Source organism: Plectropomus leopardus, chromosome 5, assembly GCF_008729295.1.
Source record: "Plectropomus leopardus isolate mb chromosome 5, YSFRI_Pleo_2.0, whole genome shotgun sequence".
Classification (NCBI taxonomy): Eukaryota; Metazoa; Chordata; class Actinopteri; order Perciformes; family Serranidae; genus Plectropomus; species Plectropomus leopardus.
This window is the reverse complement of record NC_056467.1, coordinates 8,594,589-8,616,553: the sequence shown is the minus strand read 5'-3', so window position 1 is coordinate 8,616,553 and position 21,965 is coordinate 8,594,589. Positions and strand designations below refer to the sequence as shown.

At 38.4% G+C, this 21,965-nt stretch overlaps 2 protein-coding genes across 3 annotated transcripts; both read left to right on the top strand.

The window, feature by feature from the left end:
- Positions 1–2,366: 2,366 nt before the first annotated feature.
- On the top strand, positions 2,367–9,233 carry LOC121943707 (matrix metalloproteinase-20-like). Of its 2 annotated transcripts, none has more exons than XM_042487296.1 (10): positions 2,367–2,419; positions 4,579–4,817; positions 5,439–5,587; positions 5,893–6,018; positions 6,113–6,271; positions 6,406–6,577; positions 6,892–7,025; positions 7,297–7,453; positions 8,497–8,600; positions 8,984–9,233. In XM_042487296.1, exons 2-10 carry the CDS (start codon positions 4,618–4,620, stop codon positions 9,082–9,084), a joined length of 1,302 nt encoding a protein of 433 aa, XP_042343230.1. In that variant the 5' UTR covers positions 2,367–2,419; positions 4,579–4,617; the 3' UTR covers positions 9,085–9,233. The 2 variants fall into 2 exon arrangements, with proteins under 2 accessions (XP_042343230.1, XP_042343229.1); XM_042487295.1 differs by lacking the exon at positions 2,367–2,419 and adding an exon at positions 3,417–3,874.
- Positions 9,234–13,224: 3,991 nt separating this feature from the next.
- LOC121943706 (collagenase 3-like) lies at positions 13,225–20,198 on the top strand. The gene is made up of 13 exons (XM_042487294.1): positions 13,225–13,297; positions 13,644–13,745; positions 15,267–15,349; positions 15,549–15,665; positions 15,989–16,116; positions 16,616–16,764; positions 16,878–17,003; positions 17,303–17,464; positions 17,832–18,003; positions 18,087–18,211; positions 18,316–18,481; positions 18,616–18,719; positions 19,854–20,198. The coding sequence occupies exons 2-13, from the start codon at positions 13,646–13,648 to the stop codon at positions 19,955–19,957; spliced, it is 1,536 nt and encodes a 511-aa protein (XP_042343228.1). The 5' UTR covers positions 13,225–13,297; positions 13,644–13,645; the 3' UTR covers positions 19,958–20,198.
- The last annotated feature ends 1,767 nt before the right edge of the window (positions 20,199–21,965 follow it).

The following is a 21,965-nucleotide window of genomic DNA, read 5'->3' as shown; positions in this document are numbered from 1 at the left end:
CAATTAAAATAGGCATACAATCAGTAATGTTAACTCCCCAAAATCAGTCAAAACAGGTGCAATCAGAAGTTAACAGTTCTAGATCTAAAATGACCAAACGTTCCAAGCAGAAAGTGCAAAGAAACGGATCATATGAGAATGAACTTTAGGATTTTGAGGTGTAAGCCAGTCATTAGACTGGGTTTAATGTGCTCCAGAGGACCAGACTAGCATGGAGGAAATATAAGAAAGATATGAAGGCAGAATGTATTTTTATTAACTTAGACTGTTCTAGCTAGTTGCAATATTTACCTTTATCCACATTACTGATTATTCTTGAAAATCTCCCCGTGTGAATATTTTGTGAAAGCACCAATAGTCAGCTCTACAATACTCTTGCAATATGATTAGTTATTTGATCAAAAATATTGTTATTTTTTATTTTCTCTATCGCCCAGGCCTAGTGTGTGTTTAGTCCCACATTCACCCGCTGGCTTTGTTAACAGTGCTAACATAAAATCAGTTTTAATGACGACCAGATATACTTGATGTTTGCTTTCTAAGTCAATAAGCTCAAAAGTATTTTTTTTTGTTTTTTAAATCAAGATCTGTTGCTCAGAGAATCCCGATTCATGTGGGCCTACACCTCAGTGGCTTCCAGCTCCCATCATGCAGTGGGATCAGGACTCTGTCCAGTTAAACACCAGTTTGTGTCAGCCTCCTAATGAAGTAGTTTCCCTGCGATATGCGTGGAGAGACTGGCCCTGTGACTTTAAAGCCTGTCCAATCTACAGCGCCAATCAGCTTCTGCCTGCACCTCCTTTTGTTGTCAACCGCCCTCCACCCAAAGGAAAGGGGGGAAAGTAAATTGTAAGAAAACAAAGTGATGAAGAACATGTGCCTTTGTTTCTTTAGATGAAAATGAGGTGATTGAAAATATATATAGCCAGATTTACGAAGTCAGATCAACAAGATAAATGATCACAAGATGATAAGTATAGAACAAAGTGATTCAGACAGTGGATTGTTACCGTGAGGAAGCTACATTTAGCTATTTTTTGTTTGTTTTCACAGATATTAAGGCACTGACAAAGCATTAAGATAGACAATCTTAGAGAGAAGGATGCTTTCTTTTTTGACTTTATTGTAAGGATTTTTTTCTTTGTTACTATTGGTTTGACACATTATAATCAGTTTTGGTGAGTAATAAGTAAATTGTGACAGATTAGGGCAGTGCCAGATCCCACAAATTGGCAAAAAGAACTTTCTTTAAGTTATGGCATCAGGATATCAAGCTTATCTTACAATTATTTTACCATCTTTATTTCACAGAGTAGTTAGGTTTTCTATACCATCCACAGTTCAGTGTCTTATCTGAATGGAGAATACTGTTAGATTAATGCTGTTATGTAATTTCTTAGGTTGTAAAGTTTGGCAGTTTTACTATTTTTTCGGGGCGGACACTAACCATCCTTCTATACATTTTTTTTTTTAAAAAAGATAGATTATAGAGATTATAAGTCTGTGTGTAAAACACTGAAAGTGCTCAATAAAGCTAAGACACGCTGTTGGTAGAGGGGTATATATTATTTTGATTTCATGTTTATCCTGAATGAACTCTATGCTGGTACAACTACTGCCAAAAATGATGTATAAAGAAAAGATTGACAAATGTTCTTTTTTTTTTTTTTTACAGAATTCTTTTTTTAAGTTTACAACACAAATGAAACTTTGCATTTGAATTTGCACAAATAAATGACAAATCAACTAACCTACTTCATTTGTATACATCTTGTTACATTCAAATTGCAATAAAATCATTGATTAATCAAACACGGTCTGCTGTTTGATTTGGGAGGTAACAAAACAAAACCTTGACTGTAATATGTTACAACTGAAACTATAAGTAGGGTGCTAATAGTTAATACCAATGCAAGTGTGCCATGTACCAAAACTACAGTGTATGGTAACAAAAACATTTTAAATGTGTTCTTTGTTTTTGTTTTTCTTCTGTGAATTCCCAGTTGATAAAAAAGTTTAATGTCAACTGCGACTCAATTTCTTAAAATCAGCATGAATGTTTAAATACGTACAAAAGTGCAACTGTCAATACTAAGGCGTTGGGTTTGTGGTTTTAATGGCACATTTAGCTTGAAGCTAACTCACCAGTCACATCCAGCATATGAGTATGTTAACACACATCCCCAGTAATGTTGTTTGGAACTTCCCAGATGAGGTACAATAAATAACATAGGTTTAAGTTACTGTAAGCCTTTGTTTCCTGAATTACTCACCCAGCAAAAAAAGGGGCGCTAACCCCACCACATATAAAAATATATATATATATATATACTTCTTTTATTGTATTATTTTTTTTTCCCCAGCAGAGGGCAGGAGGAGCAGTTAGTGGAGTAAAGAAGGTTTTACACACTCCAGTGAGGTAAAGTACAATTGAGACACTTCTGCTTTGCTCAGAATATTTGACAGCGGTTGTCGAGAAAGAGGACACAGCTTTTATTTATGTCCTCACCAAGAGATTCTTAGCTGTGACCTCAAAGCCACAAGCTCAGCTGTAAAAGCTAAAGGCTATCCCAGTTTATATGTTTGATGTACACATAAGAATTAGGGTAGCCTGTACTGTTTGCACAGTACATGCGATAATCAAGGTCCTGTAAACGTAATTGCAACAACTAAAGGAGTTAATCTAAACTATATTCAAGCTGTGGAAAGAAATCCACAATCTGAGTTAAAATGACTTCATTACCTCGTCTGTACCCAGACCATAAAACCAGGGCGAAACACATTTTTCATGTCTTTCTGCGAAAGAGTGCACCATATTATGTAAAACTCAGCTCCTGTTTCCCTGCAGAGGAATGCTGTTGGTCGCATAAAGCTCCGCAATGACCAATCAACCGTAATTGTAGCCTGAATGTACCACGGCACCACCCATGCCAGTCTAGGCGGCCTGGCTGGCGGCCATTTTCTTTTTCGAAGGCCTTAAATCCACCCCTGCAATTTAAGCTCCCTCTCTGCGAACTCTCTCATTGAAAGGTCTTCCATGCATTTGCTGCTAAAATGGGACGAGAATGAGCTTTGATGGGGTTATTTTGGGAGAGCTTGCAGAATGCGTGGGACTGAACAGTGCCACCCAGCTAATTGTGTTGCATCAGTCTGCAGGGAGTTTAGTTGAGGTTCCCCTGCAGGAGCTCTGCTGAGGGAATCATTTACTCAATATCAGAGCTGTTGATGGTGAAAATATCATGTTTATGCCTAACATACTCATAGTTAGACTAATGAGCACTTATTGCTGAAAGAATCCGTTGCTGTGTTGCCCCATGTTGCAGTTTCACCACTTGTTTGGGATTATCTGATTATCTAAAACTCCCAGTGTAAATTTTGTGTGTTCATCTTATTTGCATCATTTTAATCATCTGTGATACAGTTTCAGTCCTAAATTTGCATTGGATTTGAATAAGATGTTGAAATTGAAACCACACACTGAATACGTAATCCATTCAGATCATCATTGGACCAAACACGTCACATGACCAAAACTGTCCAAATGTCATTTCTTTCTTTTCTCGTCAAGCTGTCCTTGGCTCTCCGCAAACCCCTCCCAATTCCATAGTGAGGCTTCCCATGGATTTGCAAGTGGCATGAGTCACAATAACCATTTAAAAGGCTTTCTCATTAACCAGAACTTCCATCTCCATGTGTTTAAACTAGGCCACTACAATTCATATAGCGTAAAGTCTGTGAAATGCATGTCATGCTTCTCTCGTGCTGTGTCTTGGTCTTGCTCATGCCTGGTCCGTGTTTTACGGCACCCACATTTATGCCGGAGACAGAGAGCTCTCCTTCCACAGAACCACAGGTTGACTTGAAGCTGGCCACAGTAAGTGCATAATTGCAAGAGCCGCATTACAAAAGTTTGAGATTGGACTGCATGTGACTTAATCGCTTGTACAATGCCAGAGACATGCCAGTTAGAGGGTATTTCTATTGGAGGATGGAAATTGCAAAGATCTGTTCACGCCTGTGTGTGGGATGCTGAGAAAATGTTTTTATTTATTTTGTTTTTGTGTGGGTGGGGGGCGGAGGTAAGTAACTGCACTGCCCTCGGAGTCCTTGTAGCAATGTTTTACTGCATGCTTTTGCAGGTTCCTTCAGTATCCTCATTTTTCTCTTTCCCTGATTTCCTTCATCAATGTATTCTCGTTTTTCTGTGGAAGGAATTGTTGTGAAAGACAATCTGCATGGAAACTGATTACCAGTATTTCTTGCAAAGTCAGTTTATTGTTGTGAAGGATTTTAGTTGTAGAGATGGTGTAATTTACAGTTGATGTTGTAAATCTGATCACCCTGTAGATTCATACACTTATACAGAAGTTGTGAAATAAAATAATGTGCAATTTGATGGATGCTGCAAAATATTTAGATAATCTACTATACTAATGCATGCTGCAACCAAAAAAAATTGATCCTCAAAGGAAATACAACTTTCCATATTGGCATTAATTAAGTTGCACTGGACCATTAAATTTGCCTGGCTCTTCAGTGCAACATGATATTTGATTTGGACTCCGAATCTACTTGTAGGAATACCTCCAGCAATACTACAACTTGGAAAAAGAGCCTATGGGGCGCATAAAGCGGAGTGGGCCTTCCTTCACCTCAAAGGTGAAAGACATGCAGATATTCTTTGGGCTCAATGCAACAGGTGTGCTGGACTCTGACACCCTGGAGCTGATGAGGAGCCCCCGCTGTGGCGTTCCAGATGTGGAGGAGTACAGCCACATCCAGGGGGCACGATGGAACAAGAATGTCATCACCTACAGGTATCTGTGTAGTGCTTAATGATGTTTAATGACCAAAATGCTTTTTACTTGTAAAGCAGAATTGCAGCCTAAAAGATTTTCTAGATTAAAGATAGGTATGTCTGACCCAGATTGAACTTGCCAAATATATAACAGTCAGGTTGTCCCTAAAATGCATTTGTATTTTGAGACAGCAGGCAATTTCTGACAGAAAATGGGAATTGAAACTGTCACAAATCTTAATGGTTAACAGATTTTTGGGTTTAGGACTCCTGTCTCTGAAAGTTATTATGGGCTTTTTAGAGTGCCAAATTCACCAAACATACTTGAACTTATGTAACACTGTCTGGAACGTCCTTATTCTTTTCTGTGCTAGAGGCACGCCTGCTGGATTGCATACAGAATAGATGCATAATTTAAGAGAAACTAAGATAGACAGCAGCTATTGTCAAAAGCTTTTATAACCTTCAGCGCATGGACTTTTGGTGACTGTTATTTTTCAAAAATGATCACAAATTGGTATAATGTTGGGTTATCAATAATTTTTTTAATCAAATTTTTGACACTTATATTTAGGGCATACTGTGTTTAGAGTTCTTGAGTGTTCATCAATGACTTGACATGTGCTCATTGTTGTTGCAGCATTGGCAGGTACACCAGAGATTTGCCTCGCAACACTGTGGACTCACTGGTTGACTCAGCTTTCAGCATTTGGGCCAGAGCCAGCAGCCTGACGTTTGTCAGATCACACACCCGCAACGCTGACATCATGGTGGAGTTTGTGACCCATGGTGGGTTGGTCTTTTTGCCTCACACAGGAGAGGTATAGCCAAGATTGGAATTGCATTCAACAGCTTATCTCATGCTCACAGAAATGCACCTTTCATGTGTTATACAAAACATAATGCCATTGATATTCACATGGGGAGCCTCAGTTGTAATCCTAACCAGTGCAGCGTGTCATGCAGTGGCTGCTGAACTCCGCAGACTCAGTTAGACAATGTGAACAGCAGCCTATAATTTTTCTTTTGGCATGAAAAAAAAAAGTGTTCTCTGTGGTTTCTATTTCATGTTTGGCCTCGTTTGTACTCTGAAGAACACGGTGACTTGTACCCATTTGACGGACCCAGAGGCACACTGGCTCATGCCTTCGGTCCCGGGCGGGGCGTTGGAGGGGACACGCACTTTGATGACGATGAGCACTGGACAGCAGGAGACACTGGTGCTGAACTGAATCACTCTGGCATTCAGCATGTCACTGAATGAGTTCAATAGATAATATCATTCATTGGAATGCATTTCTTGTGCTGTTGCAGGTTTTAACCTGTTTGTTGTAGCTGCACATGAATTTGGCCATGCTTTGGGCCTGAAGCACTCCAGAAACCCAGAGTCACTGATGTACCCAACCTACACATCCTCCCGTTCAGCCAACCTGTTATCCAGAGAGGATGTAGCAAATGTCAACGCACTTTACAGTAAACACTTTATATTTATTTAGTATCATAAGTGTTTTGCAATCTAAGTACAGGAACACTGTGCATAACTGTTTGACTCCTGAGTTTTAATCAAAGTGGAACCTGATGTTGACATGTGTGCTGATGTGCGTTAGGACCAGTCAGAGGTCGTCCAAATTACTTTCCAAGGTTTGGTTGGAGCTCTCAGAATAACCCCAGGCTATCAGGGTCACTGTTCCCTCAACTCATGCAGAACAAATGTGCTTCAGACCTGACCTTCGACGCAGTGTCCACTCTCGGAGATGCCACCTTCTTTTTCAGAGAAAGGCATGTTGATGATCTTTATTTCTTATTTTTATTTACAGCTTTTATTCATGGGAAGATTTATCTTCTCCTCAGAAAAAGCAAAAATGTCAAATGTAATCTTTATTCAGTTTTATATTGGTCTTTATATCCAATGGTTTGCAATGTAAAACTGATATCTTTCACCATTTCATATAACCTAAACATTATCTACATCTTGTCATGTAATAGTATCATTGTATTTACAGAGTTTTGCATTCCTTCAAGGGATGGATATGTCATTTTTAAACCCACCATCATTAATGTTTTGACCTAACCCACAATGTTTCTCCCATCAGATATCTCTGGATTAAACATAATGAGCAATATGACATTAAAGAAGGCCCCATATCCAACTTTATGCCTAAGATTGAAACCAGTATCGATGCGGCCTTCTGGGTGCCTCGCAGATCCACAGCGTACCTTATTCACGGTAACTTAAATAGTAATGTAACATTATAATTCAGTGTTGCAAGTGATTTGCAGGTGTCCCAAGGTTTCCTTAATTCACCTGCTTCTTAGAATTATATCCCAGTTTCTATACACGATCATTCACTGATCACCTGAGAGCTCTACACTAACAAACATTCAACATTCATAACAGATTTAAAGATCTTAGAATTTTGACATTCACAAAATTAGTGAAAGCATTTTGACATTAAAAAAACCAAAAACACAGATTTACTCCCCCTTTGTTTCAACAGAATCCATGTTCTGGACAGTGAAAGGCTCTCTCGTGAAGGGAAAGCCCAGAGCGCTCAGCCATTTTGGATTTCCAGCCTGGGTCCAGGATGTTGATGCAGCAGTGCACATCGTGAAAACGGGACGCACCCTTTTCTTTATGCATGATATTTACTGGAGGTAAGGAAAAAAAAATCACCAACATGAATGCAACTACTAGATTAGATTTGGCAATTATAGACTTGTGATTCAAACTGGAAACAGCCATGATAGTGATTGCACTCAGTTAAAGGACCATTCCCAATTTTCTGTGCATGCACTTAACCACATAGTATTTCACTTTGCTGATTTTGATAGTTATGTTATTTTCAAAATCCCCCTCCACTCAAAAATGTGTTTTTCTCATGCTTGCCTCCTAAAATGTTTGACCTTGACTACACTGACTTGTTTGCAAAGTTTGTCACTTTTAAATTATTTTCTTTTGCGTTCTTTTTTTTTTAAATTCCTCTACTGAAAGGGGCAATATCTGTGCAGTTCCCTAAAATCTGAGATTCTGTGTCTTACTTTGCATCTTGGTCTGACTGAGGCTAAAACATCTATACATGAATCTCTCCAATGTTTTCTCTACCTCTAGCTGGAGAAAGCAGCAGGTGAAACTGACTGTAAGCAGCAGTGGGCGGGGTGGAGGCCAGATCCAGCATTTCTCAGTGAGGGAGAAAAGTAGATCTGCTTCTGGTCCCTTTTCAGAGTTTTTATTTATTTATATATTCATATATTTATATATTGACGCATGCATTGGAGGGGGACTTCAACCATTTAGGCAGGAATTTAGAGTCCAATATATTGCATTGGCAAAAGTGACATAACAAATTCATACATCTGTTGATACATGAATTAAACTGAGTTAAATAAAATGATACAGTACCTTTTTTTAGCCTAAAATAAGTTTTAATTGCTTAATATTAAACTAAAATGTGGTGGCATAACCGTGACAAATCACAGAGCACTGGTAGGTAGGGATTTGCACATTAAAGAACCTGACTCAGATCTGATCAAAAGATTTTGTTTGTTGTTCGGACCTCACACAGAGAGCAAAGGGCTCAATTTGGACTTTGATGATGTGACCATAGCAGTACCAGCCATGAGCGAATGTTTTGTCTCCGCTTTGAAAGAGGAATCATGACTCATGACTTTTGGCACTGTTTATATCGTGTCTTTTACAGTTACAATGAAAACCGAAGGGTTATGGACTTTGGTTACCCAAAGTACATCAGCGAGGACTTTCCTGGAGTCAACACAACAATAAATGCAGCTTTTAGCAAAGACGGTAAGCCAGAGTTAAAGTTGTTTCTTCCCTTAAATCTTGTTCAAACTTATTAAGTACAAAATATAACAACAAAAACAAAACACATTATGTACATTTCACCATTGGCAGCTTGGTTGATGTTCTGACTGGAAAGCGCATTCACCTTGTCTACGATTTTGGACGAATTTTATTTTGTTATTAGCAGCAAAGGAATGAAATTTTTTTTCATGCAACATCAGCTGAATGTAGAGAAGTTTTTACACAGTATGTGGTTCCCCTCCATGATTTCGGATGTAAAATTTGCCTACTTTACTACTAAAAATTAAACTCAAAATTATAAAGGCTAAATATGTAAATAACTTTGTATGCTTTTAAAACATCTGACCCCCTCCCCTTAATTTCAGGTTTCATTTACTTCTTTCTTGGACCACAAGTCTACAAATTTGACTACACCCAGAAACAAGTTGTCGGAGTTGAGAAAGCAAATTCCTGGCTTGGATGTTGAAATACTGTACTCCATGAGCATTCAGCAAGGAAAACATCTGAATACCTTGATTAAGTTAAACAACGAGGAGAGAAAAACACTGTGCTTCTTCACTTTTGAGTGGAGATTTATTTATCAGTAATATTTTTTCAAAATAAAATAATTAACATTTAAACCCTAAAAATATATGTGTGCTTTTTTTATGTGTACCTTGAAGTAAAATGCTCACGGCATCAACTGTTATGGTTTTAACTGGTTTAAATTTGTTTTATCAAATGTGCACATCACTGTGGTGAAAGACTGATATAAAGGCGGATGATTGAGTGCCCATACTACAAAACACACCATACACACACATCTTTCCCCATTTGAGACAGAAAGCCCAGACAGGTTATATAGACATTTCACTTGGGCAGTTTTAACCACAAAACCGCCAGAAAATTGTGGGCAGATAGACCCAGCTGTAACTACTGGATTTTATGTTTCTGTGCCATGTGATTGTCCAACAACCCTGAGAATACTCCCATATAAAAAAAGTGAAGCCTGGTGGAAATGTGCATTTATATCATGGAGTTGTTCTGGCTCTGGATACCTGTTTTGGGATCTTGGATGTTAGTGGAAGTCATATGGACTCTACCCATCGATCAGGATCAGAAACCAGGGCTTGAGGATGTGGAGCTGGCTGAGGTCTGTGGACAACTGTCCTTTAAGTTTACATTAGAGAGATAGAAAAATTCAATGTTGAGGTTATGCACACTAACTTACATGCTTATGAATGTGACCTTTGTTGTGCAGAAACTTTAAGGTAAATTATTCCAAACTGTTACCAAGCAATGTTTCGTTACCATGTTAAGGTACTATCTATATGGGTTCTTTTTTTTTTTTTACCTAAACCAAGGGTAACACTGTGTTTTTCACTTTACAAGTGCTTATTTTGGAAATGTTAAGGTTATATTAAAAAAAGTAGGCCATACCACTTTGCGGTCATGGCACTAAGGGGTGGTAAAATAATACTAGGATGTAATTGGAGGCCTCTGTCTGATGTTTTTAAACTTGAGTAGGCTTGTTCCCAGTAAATGTTTTGTTCCTTATGGTCAATGTACTCCTTCAACTAAAGCTGTATTGTCTTTTTAAGGAAAGGGGCAACCAGGCCTATTGGAAGAAAAATTAATTGTACAACATACAGTATGTAGATAAATAACAGAAAAAAACGGCAGAACTCATACTGTTATACCAGTATTAGTTTACTAACCTGTATAATACAACAGCATAACTGAATTTTCTGGAAGTTATGACTTTTAGTTTGGATGTGCCACCCCACGATTTTCAGTGGCCCCATCTGACCACCCCTATAAAAAAATTGTGGGGGCATCACTGCTACCTTGTGAAAGTGACAAAGAGGTTACTGGCTCACTGTCAGCGAATTTTGTGGCACATTACCATAACATATGAAGCATCTAAACAGGGTTTTAAATGGCTGCTTCTTTTGTCAGTCCACTTCTTGACAATGTCAAAAACCGTATTTAATTTTACTGCTTCTTATCTCCCTCTTTCTATTGATACACAGCTCATCAGTAAGGGGTAATCCTGTCCTACAAAAAACACTGTAATAATTATCATTCTAAAAATTATATATACGTGTGTGTGTGTGTGTGTGTGTAGAGAGAGAGAGAGAGAGAGAGAGATAGAATGTATATAAATATATAGCTGGAAAATTTTATTTAATGGCAACACATTTAAGTGGTTGTAATATAGGGTATAAGGGACAAATAAATAGAATAAAACAATAAACAGTACATCAAAATACCAGTATAAAACACCATTTGTAGATACATTCAAGACACCTTTTCCAAGGAACCTTAAGCCTCCAGACCCAAACCCTTTCATCAACAGCACTACCATAGAGGGTTTTACAACCTGAAATTTGGGAAGAAGGATCAGGTCCATGTCTGCCATGAAAGAAAAGATCAGAGAAATGCAAAAGTTCTTTGGTTTGAAAGAGACAGGTCATCTGGACCCTCGCGCCCTGGACACGATGAAGAAGCCAAGGTGTGGCGTTCCAGATGTGGAAAACTTTAGCTTTCATCCTGGAAAGCCTAAATGGATCAACCAAACCCTAACATACATGTGAGGCAGTATAAAAGTATCATTTTCTTGTGAATTGGGTTTATTTATTTATTTTCATTTTTAACAGATGTTACTGTTGCTGCAGCCAAGGAGGTTGTCGCTCACACTGTCTCATGTCTGCATGTCTGTCTTTATTATGCAGGATTGCCAAATACACTCCGGACATGAGGAAAGAGGATGTGGAGAAGTCCTTTCATGCAGCCTTGCAGATGTGGAGTGATGCAGCACCACTGAGGTTCATCAAAGTCAACCATGGCAAAGCTGATATCATCTTCTCCTTCGCCCACAGAAGTAAATCTAAAAACCACTTCTGAAAAGTTATGATGTCAGTTAAGATACACTGAAAACAGAGCTCACAATTATGGTCGATAATGCTAAGAAAAAAGCCGAGACATGCAAACACAGCACAATGAATTTTTAAGTCCCACCTGATTCATGGTGTAAATAATCTTGTTTTTTCTGTTGCAGCTCATGAGGATTTCTTTCCTTTCAATGGACCCCAGGGCATGCTGGCTCATGCTTTTCAACCAGGAGAGAGGATGGGACGAAACGTGCATTTTGATGAGGATGAAACATGGATGGTTGGGAACAAAAGTTTGTCAGAAGGAAACACAAAGTATTATCCACGAATAAGAAACTTTTTGCATATTGAAAAAAGAGTGCAATCATTTTCCTTTATGTTTCTTGTTGAGATTAATATTTTCTTGCAATGTAGAAAAAAAACACATTTCTTTTTAAGGCACTGATATATCCATGTTATGCTATATTATACCTCTACCCCACCACATTTTAGATGGAATCATTGCAAGTCTTTTTTTGATTTTTAAAGCCCAGTCTAGAGTTATCAAATTTGTGACTTAAGTTTGACTCAAGTCCAAGTCATGTAACTCAAGACCTTGCGTCTGCTAAACACTTTCAGTGTCAGCAGGCGTGCATGTGCCTTTGACAGCTGATGGAAAACAGCCGCAGTAACATCATCACTGGGGTTGGAGCCAAAAGGAAAACATACCTGAAAGTTTCAAACCCACAGACAGTTTTCAGTGTGATTCTGCGTCAATGTACCTGCCACATGGGCTAACAAGACATATCTATTGCTGTATTTCAGGTTACAGTCTGTTTGGTGTTGCAGCTCATGAGCTCGGCCACTCGCTGGGTTTGAGTCACTCAAGAGACCCCTCCGCAATCATGTACCCCAATTATAGGTCTCAAAGCATTACCCAGTATACTCTATCCAAAGATGATGTGCTTGGGATCCAAACACTGTATGGTGAGAGGCAAATTAAGAATGAAGAGTGACTGTTTGCGCAAACTGAAAATACAATGATCAGATAACGGTAGACCATAATGTGCAATGTCATCTAATGCATTCTCTTCAATTGTTTCTTAGGAAAACCCACAAGAAAAGTGGAAACAGTAGCCCCAAAAAAGTGTGACCCCAGTTTTGCCTTTGATGCAGCAGTCATGATAGCAAATGAGATAGTTTTCTTTAAAAACAGGTAAGAACAAAATATGCTTTATATTTTAATTGCAAAACAGCTTCACTATGTTTGAGCTGCAGCTGAATCTCAATTTTCATTTCAAGCTAGCTACATGTGGATGAGAACAACACAAACAACATATTGGAATCGCCTGAGAGAGAGCCACAGCAGCACATATTTACCCAGCATCAGTTCTCACGTGGATGCCGCTTATGACATCCCTGCCAAAGGCGTGGCGTACATATTCACCGGTAGAGTAATGGGCAGTCTGCAAAGCATCACTTAGGCCTTGTCAGCATGACATGGCGGGATTTTCAGTGGGGGGGAACACAAAGTTGCACCCAAATTACAGCCTTGTGCAATTTAAGTGTTGCAGTTCATGCAAGAGGCTCATTGAGTTTGGCAGCACTTGTGGTATGTTGCTGTTTTTCATAGTGTCCCAAAATGCAGTGACACGGCTGTGTTTTTCCAGGTCATAAGTACTGGGTGGTTCAACAGCTTAAGACAAAAAGTCATGCTGGCTCCATCCATGAGTATGGCTTCTCCTCCAGAATCAGGCAGGTTGACGCTGCTGTGCATGTCACCGAATATGGGAAAACAGTCTTCTTCGTAGGAAAGGTTTATTACAGGTAACTTTTTACACTAACTTGTTTCACTTTATTTCTGTTTTGCGCATATATTTTTACCTGAAAAGTCAACAGGAAAACTATCCATTAAAAACAATTGATTTATATAGTATCAAAGTCTACACTGTAACTATAATGCCCATTGAAAGGCAGTAATTTTGTATGAGTTTTAATGTATTTGACCAAAATAAATTTGCGCTGTAGCTGAAATTGTGATCAGCAAACACAGTATTTATTGGGCATCGTTTATTGTATTGAACTGGACAGATAATGTTATACACGAACACACCGACATTCCCACATTGAAAAAGGCACTAAAAATCTATGTACTTGAATGATCCAACCTCAGGTATGATGAGCGCAGCAGAAGGATGGACCAGCCTTCCCAAACTCATCCAAACAGATTGGCCTGGAATCCCGAGAAGGGTTGATGCTGCCTTCAAGTTAGATGGTAAACAAAAAGAGAAAAACTGTTACACATTATGGTCATGAACTTTGTATACTGTGGACCAGAGCAGCAGGATACAAACACAGCACAACTGAAATAGAAGTTGTAATTTCTTGTTTTTACCGTGTTTAGGAGGTAGACGGGTGGGGTTCACCGCACTGGACACACTTTTATATGGAAAACACCATTTGCTCCAGTTTTAGAACAATGGGTCTTGCCTTAACAGAAAGGCTGTAGCCGTGGAGATAAAATTGGGGGGACCAAACAATTTTTTTTGGGGGGGGGGGGGTGTTGCAATGTTTGACATTGAATCTACCTACCCACAGCAGTCGAGCAAAGGCTTCTGGTGGTGTGCAGCAACACCACAAATCACAAGTACAGCAGTGCAGTACAGCCTAATACTAGAGCCAGTATTAACAAAAATGCCAGTGATTGTTTTTAAGTGTGATTATTATTAAACTGAAAATTATGGGGATGTGGACTGTAATTACTTCGCACAAATGTAGTTGAGTAAAATATTGTATTTCACTTGAACATATGAACATACTCAAGTACCTTAGAATTTTATTACAACAAGTACAGTACTTAGGAAAAACCACCTATCTTGCACAACTCCTTCAGGGTTGTACTTTTTTTTCTCTTTGCAAGCAGAAGGCTTGTAATGAGAAAAAAATACATATATATATATATATATATATATATATATATATATATATATATATATATATATATATGTGTATTATATATATATATATATATATATATACACACACACACACACACACACACACACACACACACATATATATATATATATATATATATATATATATATATATATAGGCCATTCCTCTCCACTCAGTCAGTTGCAACATCAGTTAAATGGCCCTGTATTGTTGAAGTCTGTGAGAGGCAACTGTAGCAACATTGGCGTCCCCAAATGGCATTGGGAGGTAGTTTCAGACTCAATCAGTGGACTTTAGAGCCTTGGAAAAAAAACTTACGTGAGATGTAAGTTAAATGTACACATATTTACTGACCAAACTGGACTGTGGTCACTGCACATCAGAGGTTATCAGAGAGTACATGAGAACATTGAAAACAACAAAATATTGGCAAATTCTTTGTTGTGAAACACTGGCTGTGCGTTGATGTGTGTTTGATTTTTGTTTGATTTGGTTGATAAAACACATGCATCTGCAGTATATTGATAGCTGATATACAAATTGTCTTTTTGTGGTTGAAGTATTCCTAATAAATTGCTTCACAGGTGATTCATGAGTGAAGTTAAACTGATCATATTATCTCCTCCCATCATGTTATCAGAGGGGCCACTGTGTACCCTCAACCCCCTCTGACACAGGGGCTGGTTTTAACATTGACTGGAATGCACATAGGATCAGTGTGTCCTCTTTTTCAGCTTATATTAGAGCAAGCCACATCTCGAGGCTGCTTTTATGAAAGGAGAGTGGATGGAGAGAAGAATACATTTTAACAATATGTCTCTTGCTGGTTTTTGGATAGTGCTGCTTGGCTGTTTAGCCTTGTGTCATGCAGCACCTACCATTGCTCCAACAGCTTCACCGGAAGACCAAGACCTAGCAGAGGTAATACAGTTTACATTACACATAAATATTAGCAACTAGGAACTGTCTGGACTAATCAGCTTACATGGAAACATTTACAACATCAGAGGCAAGGTTGCAAAAAGTTAGTTAGACCGTGCTGACAAAAAATAACCACAGTAAGATGAAATAAAAAGTGAATAACTTGCAATAAAATTTTCCTCCCTTTTCTGATTACAAGGAATACCTCTCGAGCTTCTATGCTGATGTTGGGGTGACAAACTCATCACTGCGAAGAATCATTAAGAACTCCTTCAGCCAGGATCTGCAGGCCATGCAGGCGTTCTTTGGCCTGGAGGTAATTACATTGAATGAAATGATTCAACTTAGGTTTGCCATGTTGTAATCAAAGTAATGATGACTGGTGGTAACATCGACCCTGATTCCATAAGAAAATTTGAGCATCAAACACGTAATTTCCTGTATTCTTGTACATTTTTGTGCATCTTTGGTATAAATGTCTTAAATCTTATCAAAATGAAAGTAATGTTTCAAGTTTTATTGGGGATGCAAATGTGCATTTACTCAGTATAATCTACACCTGTGCTAGAAATCATACATGGCAAAGTGTTTACATTTTTCACTCACTTTTGTTACCCTATATGATCATCTGACCTCAAGGTGACCGGTGTCTTGAATAATGAGACCACTGAGGTGATGAAGGCCCCCAGGTGTGGTGTGTCAGACATCAGCCGATATGGACACTTTGCTGGGAGACCTAAATGGGAGAAAAGGCTGATTACATACAGGTAGAAAGGAAGTTACACACTTTAGGAGCATGTTATTGTTATCAGCAAATCTGGCTTGATACCTTTCAAAAACATGGGCAGAAGGCAATTCCCAATGAAAAAGGAAATTGCCCCAAAAAAAGCAAGAAATGAGTAAAAAGTACAAGAAAACTACCTGAAAATGTGTAAGATATTAATTATGATAACTATAAATATAGTTTTCCCCTAGCTTTTTTCTTTTTTTTCCCTCAGCATTTTTCCGCATACTGATGTCTTGCAATTTTTTACAAAATTACTCATTGTGTCCCCCCATGATTCTGAAAGAAACTGCACCAACTTGTGCAGCGTTCAAACATTTAAATATTTGTAAAAGGCATCTGAAAGCAGCACAAGAAAACTGATGTTGCTCCAGGTTTCAAAGGGTTAAGTCACTTAATTGAATTTTGTGTGGTTGAATATATAGTAAAAAAAAAAAAAAAGATGAAAATGACAACATACATGTATAATGTGTTTTGAACAGGATCACTCAGTACACTCCAGATCTGTCACGGAGTCAGGTGGATGCAACCATTGGTCAGGCCTTCCAGCTCTACAGCGACGTCACCCCTCTGAACTTTAAACAGGTCAACAGCGGTACTGCTGACATCATGATCCTCTTCAAGGGTGGATGTGAGTCTGGATTTAACAAGAAGTTCTTAAACAGCAAGTTGTTCTTTATGGGTATCATTTTCTTTGCTTGCAAACTTAAAATAGATTTAATTATATTATTTGTTCTGTTGCAGATCATGGTGACTTTTACCCTTTTGATGGGGCTGGTGGAGTCTTGGCTCATGCTAACTCTCCTGGACGGGGTCAGGGAGGGGACACACACTTTGATGATGATGAAACCTGGACTCTCACCCAAAGAGGTAAATACACTCTATGATTTTAAAAACCTAAAGATGCCCTTACTGCTAGGGCGAGGTGTATAATCTGTGTAGTTTCCAGTACAGCAGAAGTATACAGTCTTTCTTTATATAGTTTCCTTTATATCAGATTAAGTCAAATTTGAAAACTGTCTGGTGTGTGAGCTAAAAATAAAAACCCATGTATTTAGCAAAATTTTACAAATAACTGGATTTTTACATCCTCACAAAACAGACATTCTTAAATAATTACTGTACATCAAATCAAATATTTCTTACATTGTAATTGTTGTTGTGTTTAGGTGTGAATCTGCTGCTGGTGGCGGCCCATGAGTTTGGCCACGCTCTGGGCCTGGATCACTCCAGGGACAGACGTGCACTGATGTACCCCACTTATCAATATGTAAACACAAACGGATACAAACTGCCAGACGATGACAGGCGTGGGGTTCAAGCCCTTTATGGTGAGCAAAAACATTGGATTGAATTTTCCTGTTGAGGTTTACATCAGACCACTCTAAAATGAGATAATCTCCCCTTAAAATTATATATTCAGCCATTCAGCCATGCTGAAGTCTGAACTTTTTCTCTAGCTGAAATACATGACTTTGTCTATTCAACCAATAATAAAACTGACTGCCTCGTGTTGTAGTTTGCCATTTTCAACTTCCATTTCCATGCAATGAACTGCAAGGAAATTAAATTGGTACAATTTTATGTTCTTTATGGATTTTATGTTTGACTGTCAAGTGCATCTTTTAGTTATTCGTGTTAAAAGTAATTTTCTTCATGATGCCTGAAGGTCATAGATTTTACTAATTCATCTCTCAGGCAGCCGTACACCAGTGCCCACAACAGCACCAACCTCTAACCCAGACCCCGAAGAGCCAGAGGAACCAACAGAGGACCCCGTGACCAACCCCCGAGATGAGCAGTGTAGCCGGGATCTAGTGTTTGACGCTGCTACCGCCATTAGGAGAGAACTGTACTTCTTCAAAAATGGGTGAAGATGATTATAACTGCTATGTTTATGTGGGGGAATATGTGAATACATCTTTTTACATTTCAATTTAAAATCCTTACTAGATACTATTGGAGGAAGAATGCCAGAGGAATCCGTTTAACTAAAGTTAGCACAAAATGGTCAGGAATCAACCAGGTCGATGCTGCTTTTGAAGTCCCAAGAGAGGGTGTGGCATATCTATTTGAAGGTAAGGTTCACAAGATTTTGTTAGATTTGATTATGGTGCACTGAGTACGTTGAGGCTACACAGATAACTACATGATATAACAACCTCTGACTGTTTCTGTACAGGTCGTCAATACTGGGGCATAAGGTCTTATGCAAAGACAATCCTTCCAGGTTATCCAAGGCCCCTCGTCAACCTCGGCCTCCCCTCTACAGTCAGTAAAGTGGATGCAGCCGTCTATGTTTCAAGTACTCGAAAAACCCTCTTTTTTGTAGGCAACCAGTATTGGAGGTGAGTGTTGGTCATGATTGACACTATTCATAACATTGCATGTGCCTACAAATGAATGAACGCAGATCCCTGAGATCTTTTTTGGGTACACGTCTACATATCCATGAAGCAAAACTGTCTTATTTCTCTTGCAGCTATAATGAGGCAAGAAACCGAATGGACCCCGGATACCCACGATTCATCACTCAGGATTTCCCAGGCATTGGCTCCAAAGTAGATGCAGCCTTTGAAAATTATGGTCAGAAATTTCATTTACCTTTCTCTTTAAACCAATTTCATATGAGTCAAGAGCCACGTTTGGTTAGAAAGACAGAAAATCTCTATCAGTATTCTTATATTTAAAGAATAATTTGATTGTTATGCTTACTTACTTTTTTGCCAAGTTTAAGAGAAGATTGTTGCAACCCCCGAAACTACAACCAGGAGATGGTTAACTTATCTTAGTTCAGTGTAAAGACTGGATTCAGTGGGGAAACAGCTTGCCTGACTCTGTCCAAGTCATAAGGAAGTTGAGTTAACTTTAACTGGTGAAGGTGACTGTAATTAACTGTAAACATAATTGTGGGTTTACAACTTGTTTTATTGGCCAGATAATCTGCATGTGTGTAGCATTTGCTGAATCTATTGTCAGAAATGGAATATAATGTGCATGGTTGTTTTCATTACTTTATAATCACCTGAAAAAAAATAATTGTACTCTATTTGTGCTACTGCCCAAACGTGGGTCCCTCACATGATGTCCTGTGGCCTCAAATGACTTTTTCCCATTGACTCTGTTAATCAGCGGATACATTTTTTTGAGAGACACAACCTCCACAAAATGGCTCGTCTCACTTTCAGGATCTGATTCATTCGGTCAGATAACATTTTGGAACTCTAGAAGAGCCACAAGATTCAATTATTTTGTCCCCATTCAAGTTAATGTAGCCAAGGCTGGACTGGGATGAAAATATTAGCCCTTGTATTTTGGCCCAGACTGGCCCACCACAACTGATCACACAAATGCAAGTAATGTAAAAAATATATAAAGTACCCCAGCAATGAGTCCTGAAACAAGGAAATGAGCTAGCATTTCAGCACCACCGGTTCCCTTGTCTTTAAGTCAAGCGCCACTGAGCAACTCTCATAGGAATGAATGGGGCCCGACATTCAAGGCTATATCCAGTTCTCTTTATACATCCATGACTTCATCATTTTGCACCGCCATATTTCCACAGCAGCCCAGAATGGACAAACCAAACACTGTCTCTAGCGAGGGCATTTTGCGTTTTTATGTTACCTGTAGGGAGGGGTGAGGGAAGGGTTCAGTTGCAATCTGCAATCACACTGCTAGATGTCACGTGCATATAAACTGAATATTTTCCTCCCACAGGATATCTATATTTCTCAGATGGCCCCAGACAGACTGAGTACTACCTGCCGTACAGGAGAGTGATACGTGTTCTGCTCAACTATGGCTGGCTCAACTGTTATTGAGAACCCACAGGCAACATCTCAGCTGTCTATATCCAAGATGTGATGAAAGTTAACATTTCATAGGAAAACATTTCACAAGAATAAAAGTATTATATATTTGTATGATGTGGAGAGCAGTTCTCAGAAACTTTCTAACTATTGCTTGGCTGTTGATGGATGGCAAGTACCAGGATCAAACTGAAGGAAAGGTCACTGAGTTATTATCATTCTATCATGTCTGTGGATAATCTGTGACTTGCTTGCTTTCTTTTTTTCTGCATCGTAATTGCAAAGGAATGTACTGATAGTGAATGTATTTGCTCAGAGATTTTTACTCCTTCAGTAATGCGAAATTGCACAATTTGGGGGTTTAGAGTTTCCTCTGATTACACCCCAGGGTTACAAATAAAGAGCTCTAGCTATGACAGGACTAGAGTATTTGTATTTGGATATATCAGCGTGGGTTACACCGAAAAAAAAAACCTAGCAAACAGTTTAAGCCATTAGATGTTTTCGATCATGTCTAAATTGTTATGTTATGAAATGCTTCTGGCTTTTGCCTGGATGCTGCAATTTTAGAATTAGGACCACAGGGCTTGTTAAGTGCAACTTTAGCCACATGACAGGAGATCCAGTGTAGAAAGAGAGCTGAGTCACTACTGTTTTCATGAACACGGAGACATTAAGGATTACATTATGTTAGGGTCCTGGTATAAGCACATAACAAATCAACTGTTTTGCTATTATTTTCCCAGGTTTTGAGATATCTGTCATGAATGATCTGCTTCCACCCCAATACAGTAAAGGTGAATAGAAATGAAGTGAATAGAAATTCTACTGTAATTAAGTTTGGATATGTTAATTTATCAGTATGAGCTCAGTTTCATTTCTCCCATGAATTTAAAAAACGTCTTAATCCTTCTTGGTTGTTGGTGTGGCTTTTTATGCTGTGTGAGATGTCCCTGTAATTTTGTGTTTTGTTCTCTGTGCATAAAAAACCCACACAAGCATTTTAGGCCTGTGTCTCATAGGCGTTTTGGCATCGATGAAGGATGGGGGAATATATTATTTTAAAACAATTAAGGTGCCAGAAGAGGAAAATAAAAATCAAGTTAAGGAGAATGTGTTTTTAAGAATTATCTTGACCATAAAGAGAGCTCTATTGATGTGAATATGGGGTCAGCTATAACAGGGCCCTACATGCAGTAGTTAGGCATTAAAAAAATCCCCACCAAAACCCAAATGGAGAAACATGATCCATGCCAGGTATCTTATGAGGAGGTTAGATTATAAACTATTGCCAATTTAGGATGGCTGGTTAAATTAGGAAGGCTACATTTTACTTCAATAAAAACACTAAAGGGTAACAGAGTACTGCTTCTCTAAAGTGCAATTTCAGTCTTGCGCTGATTACATCATCTTGTGCCATTTTTTCATAGATGTGGATTTTGCTTTGATTGTTGCGTTATGTTAGATATTATTCAGAAAATGCCACACACTCATATAAAATAATGCCTACCTAATGCCTTTTAGTGTCCAAGGAGTTATTTCCTTATTAAAAAAAGGGTCAAGTTTAGATTTGAATGTTGAATTTGAATGTAAAACGTATTATATACTGTATATATTGAGATAGTAAGTGTTCAAAACAACAACTGCTTGCTCAGATTGAAGCAGAAAAGTTTCTGATCTCACTCAAAGTTTTTATGTGGTGTGAGACATGCAGGGAGAGACACACTGACACACTAACGTAAAGTGTACTTCATGCCAATGTTAGTCTTTTTTCAACACCAAAAAACTTAAACTTCTCTGTTTTTCATATTTAAAAAAAAAAAAAAAAAAGGTTTCATGATTTAAAATAGGCTTATTTAACCTGAATATCACTTTACATATGTAGAATATTATTGACCTTATTTAAACATTAAATGTTAAATTTGCATTTATACACATTCTCTACCATTAACGTCCCACTGTGTCCCTAATTGTACATGTAAAAAGGTCATTTTATCACTTTCCTAACTACATTATTTAA

Excerpts from the sequence above, each read along its gene's own strand:
- LOC121943707 (XM_042487295.1), top strand. The coding sequence starts at position 3,740 with ATGCATGTCATGCTTCTCTCGTGCTGTGTCTTGGTCTTGCTCATGCCT. Across the intron at positions 6,019-6,112 it reads CTGGACAGCAGGAGACACTG|GTTTTAACCTGTTTGTTGTA; the intron begins GTGCTGAACTGA and ends GTGCTGTTGCAG. Across the intron at positions 6,272-6,405 it reads AAATGTCAACGCACTTTACA|GACCAGTCAGAGGTCGTCCA; the intron begins GTAAACACTTTA and ends GATGTGCGTTAG.
- LOC121943706 (XM_042487294.1), top strand. The coding sequence starts at position 13,646 with ATGATGAGCGCAGCAGAAGGATGGACCAGCCTTCCCAAACTCATCCAA. Across the intron at positions 18,004-18,086 it reads CTGTACTTCTTCAAAAATGG|ATACTATTGGAGGAAGAATG; the intron begins GTGAAGATGATT and ends AATCCTTACTAG. Across the intron at positions 18,720-19,853 it reads TGCAGCCTTTGAAAATTATG|GATATCTATATTTCTCAGAT; the intron begins GTCAGAAATTTC and ends TTCCTCCCACAG.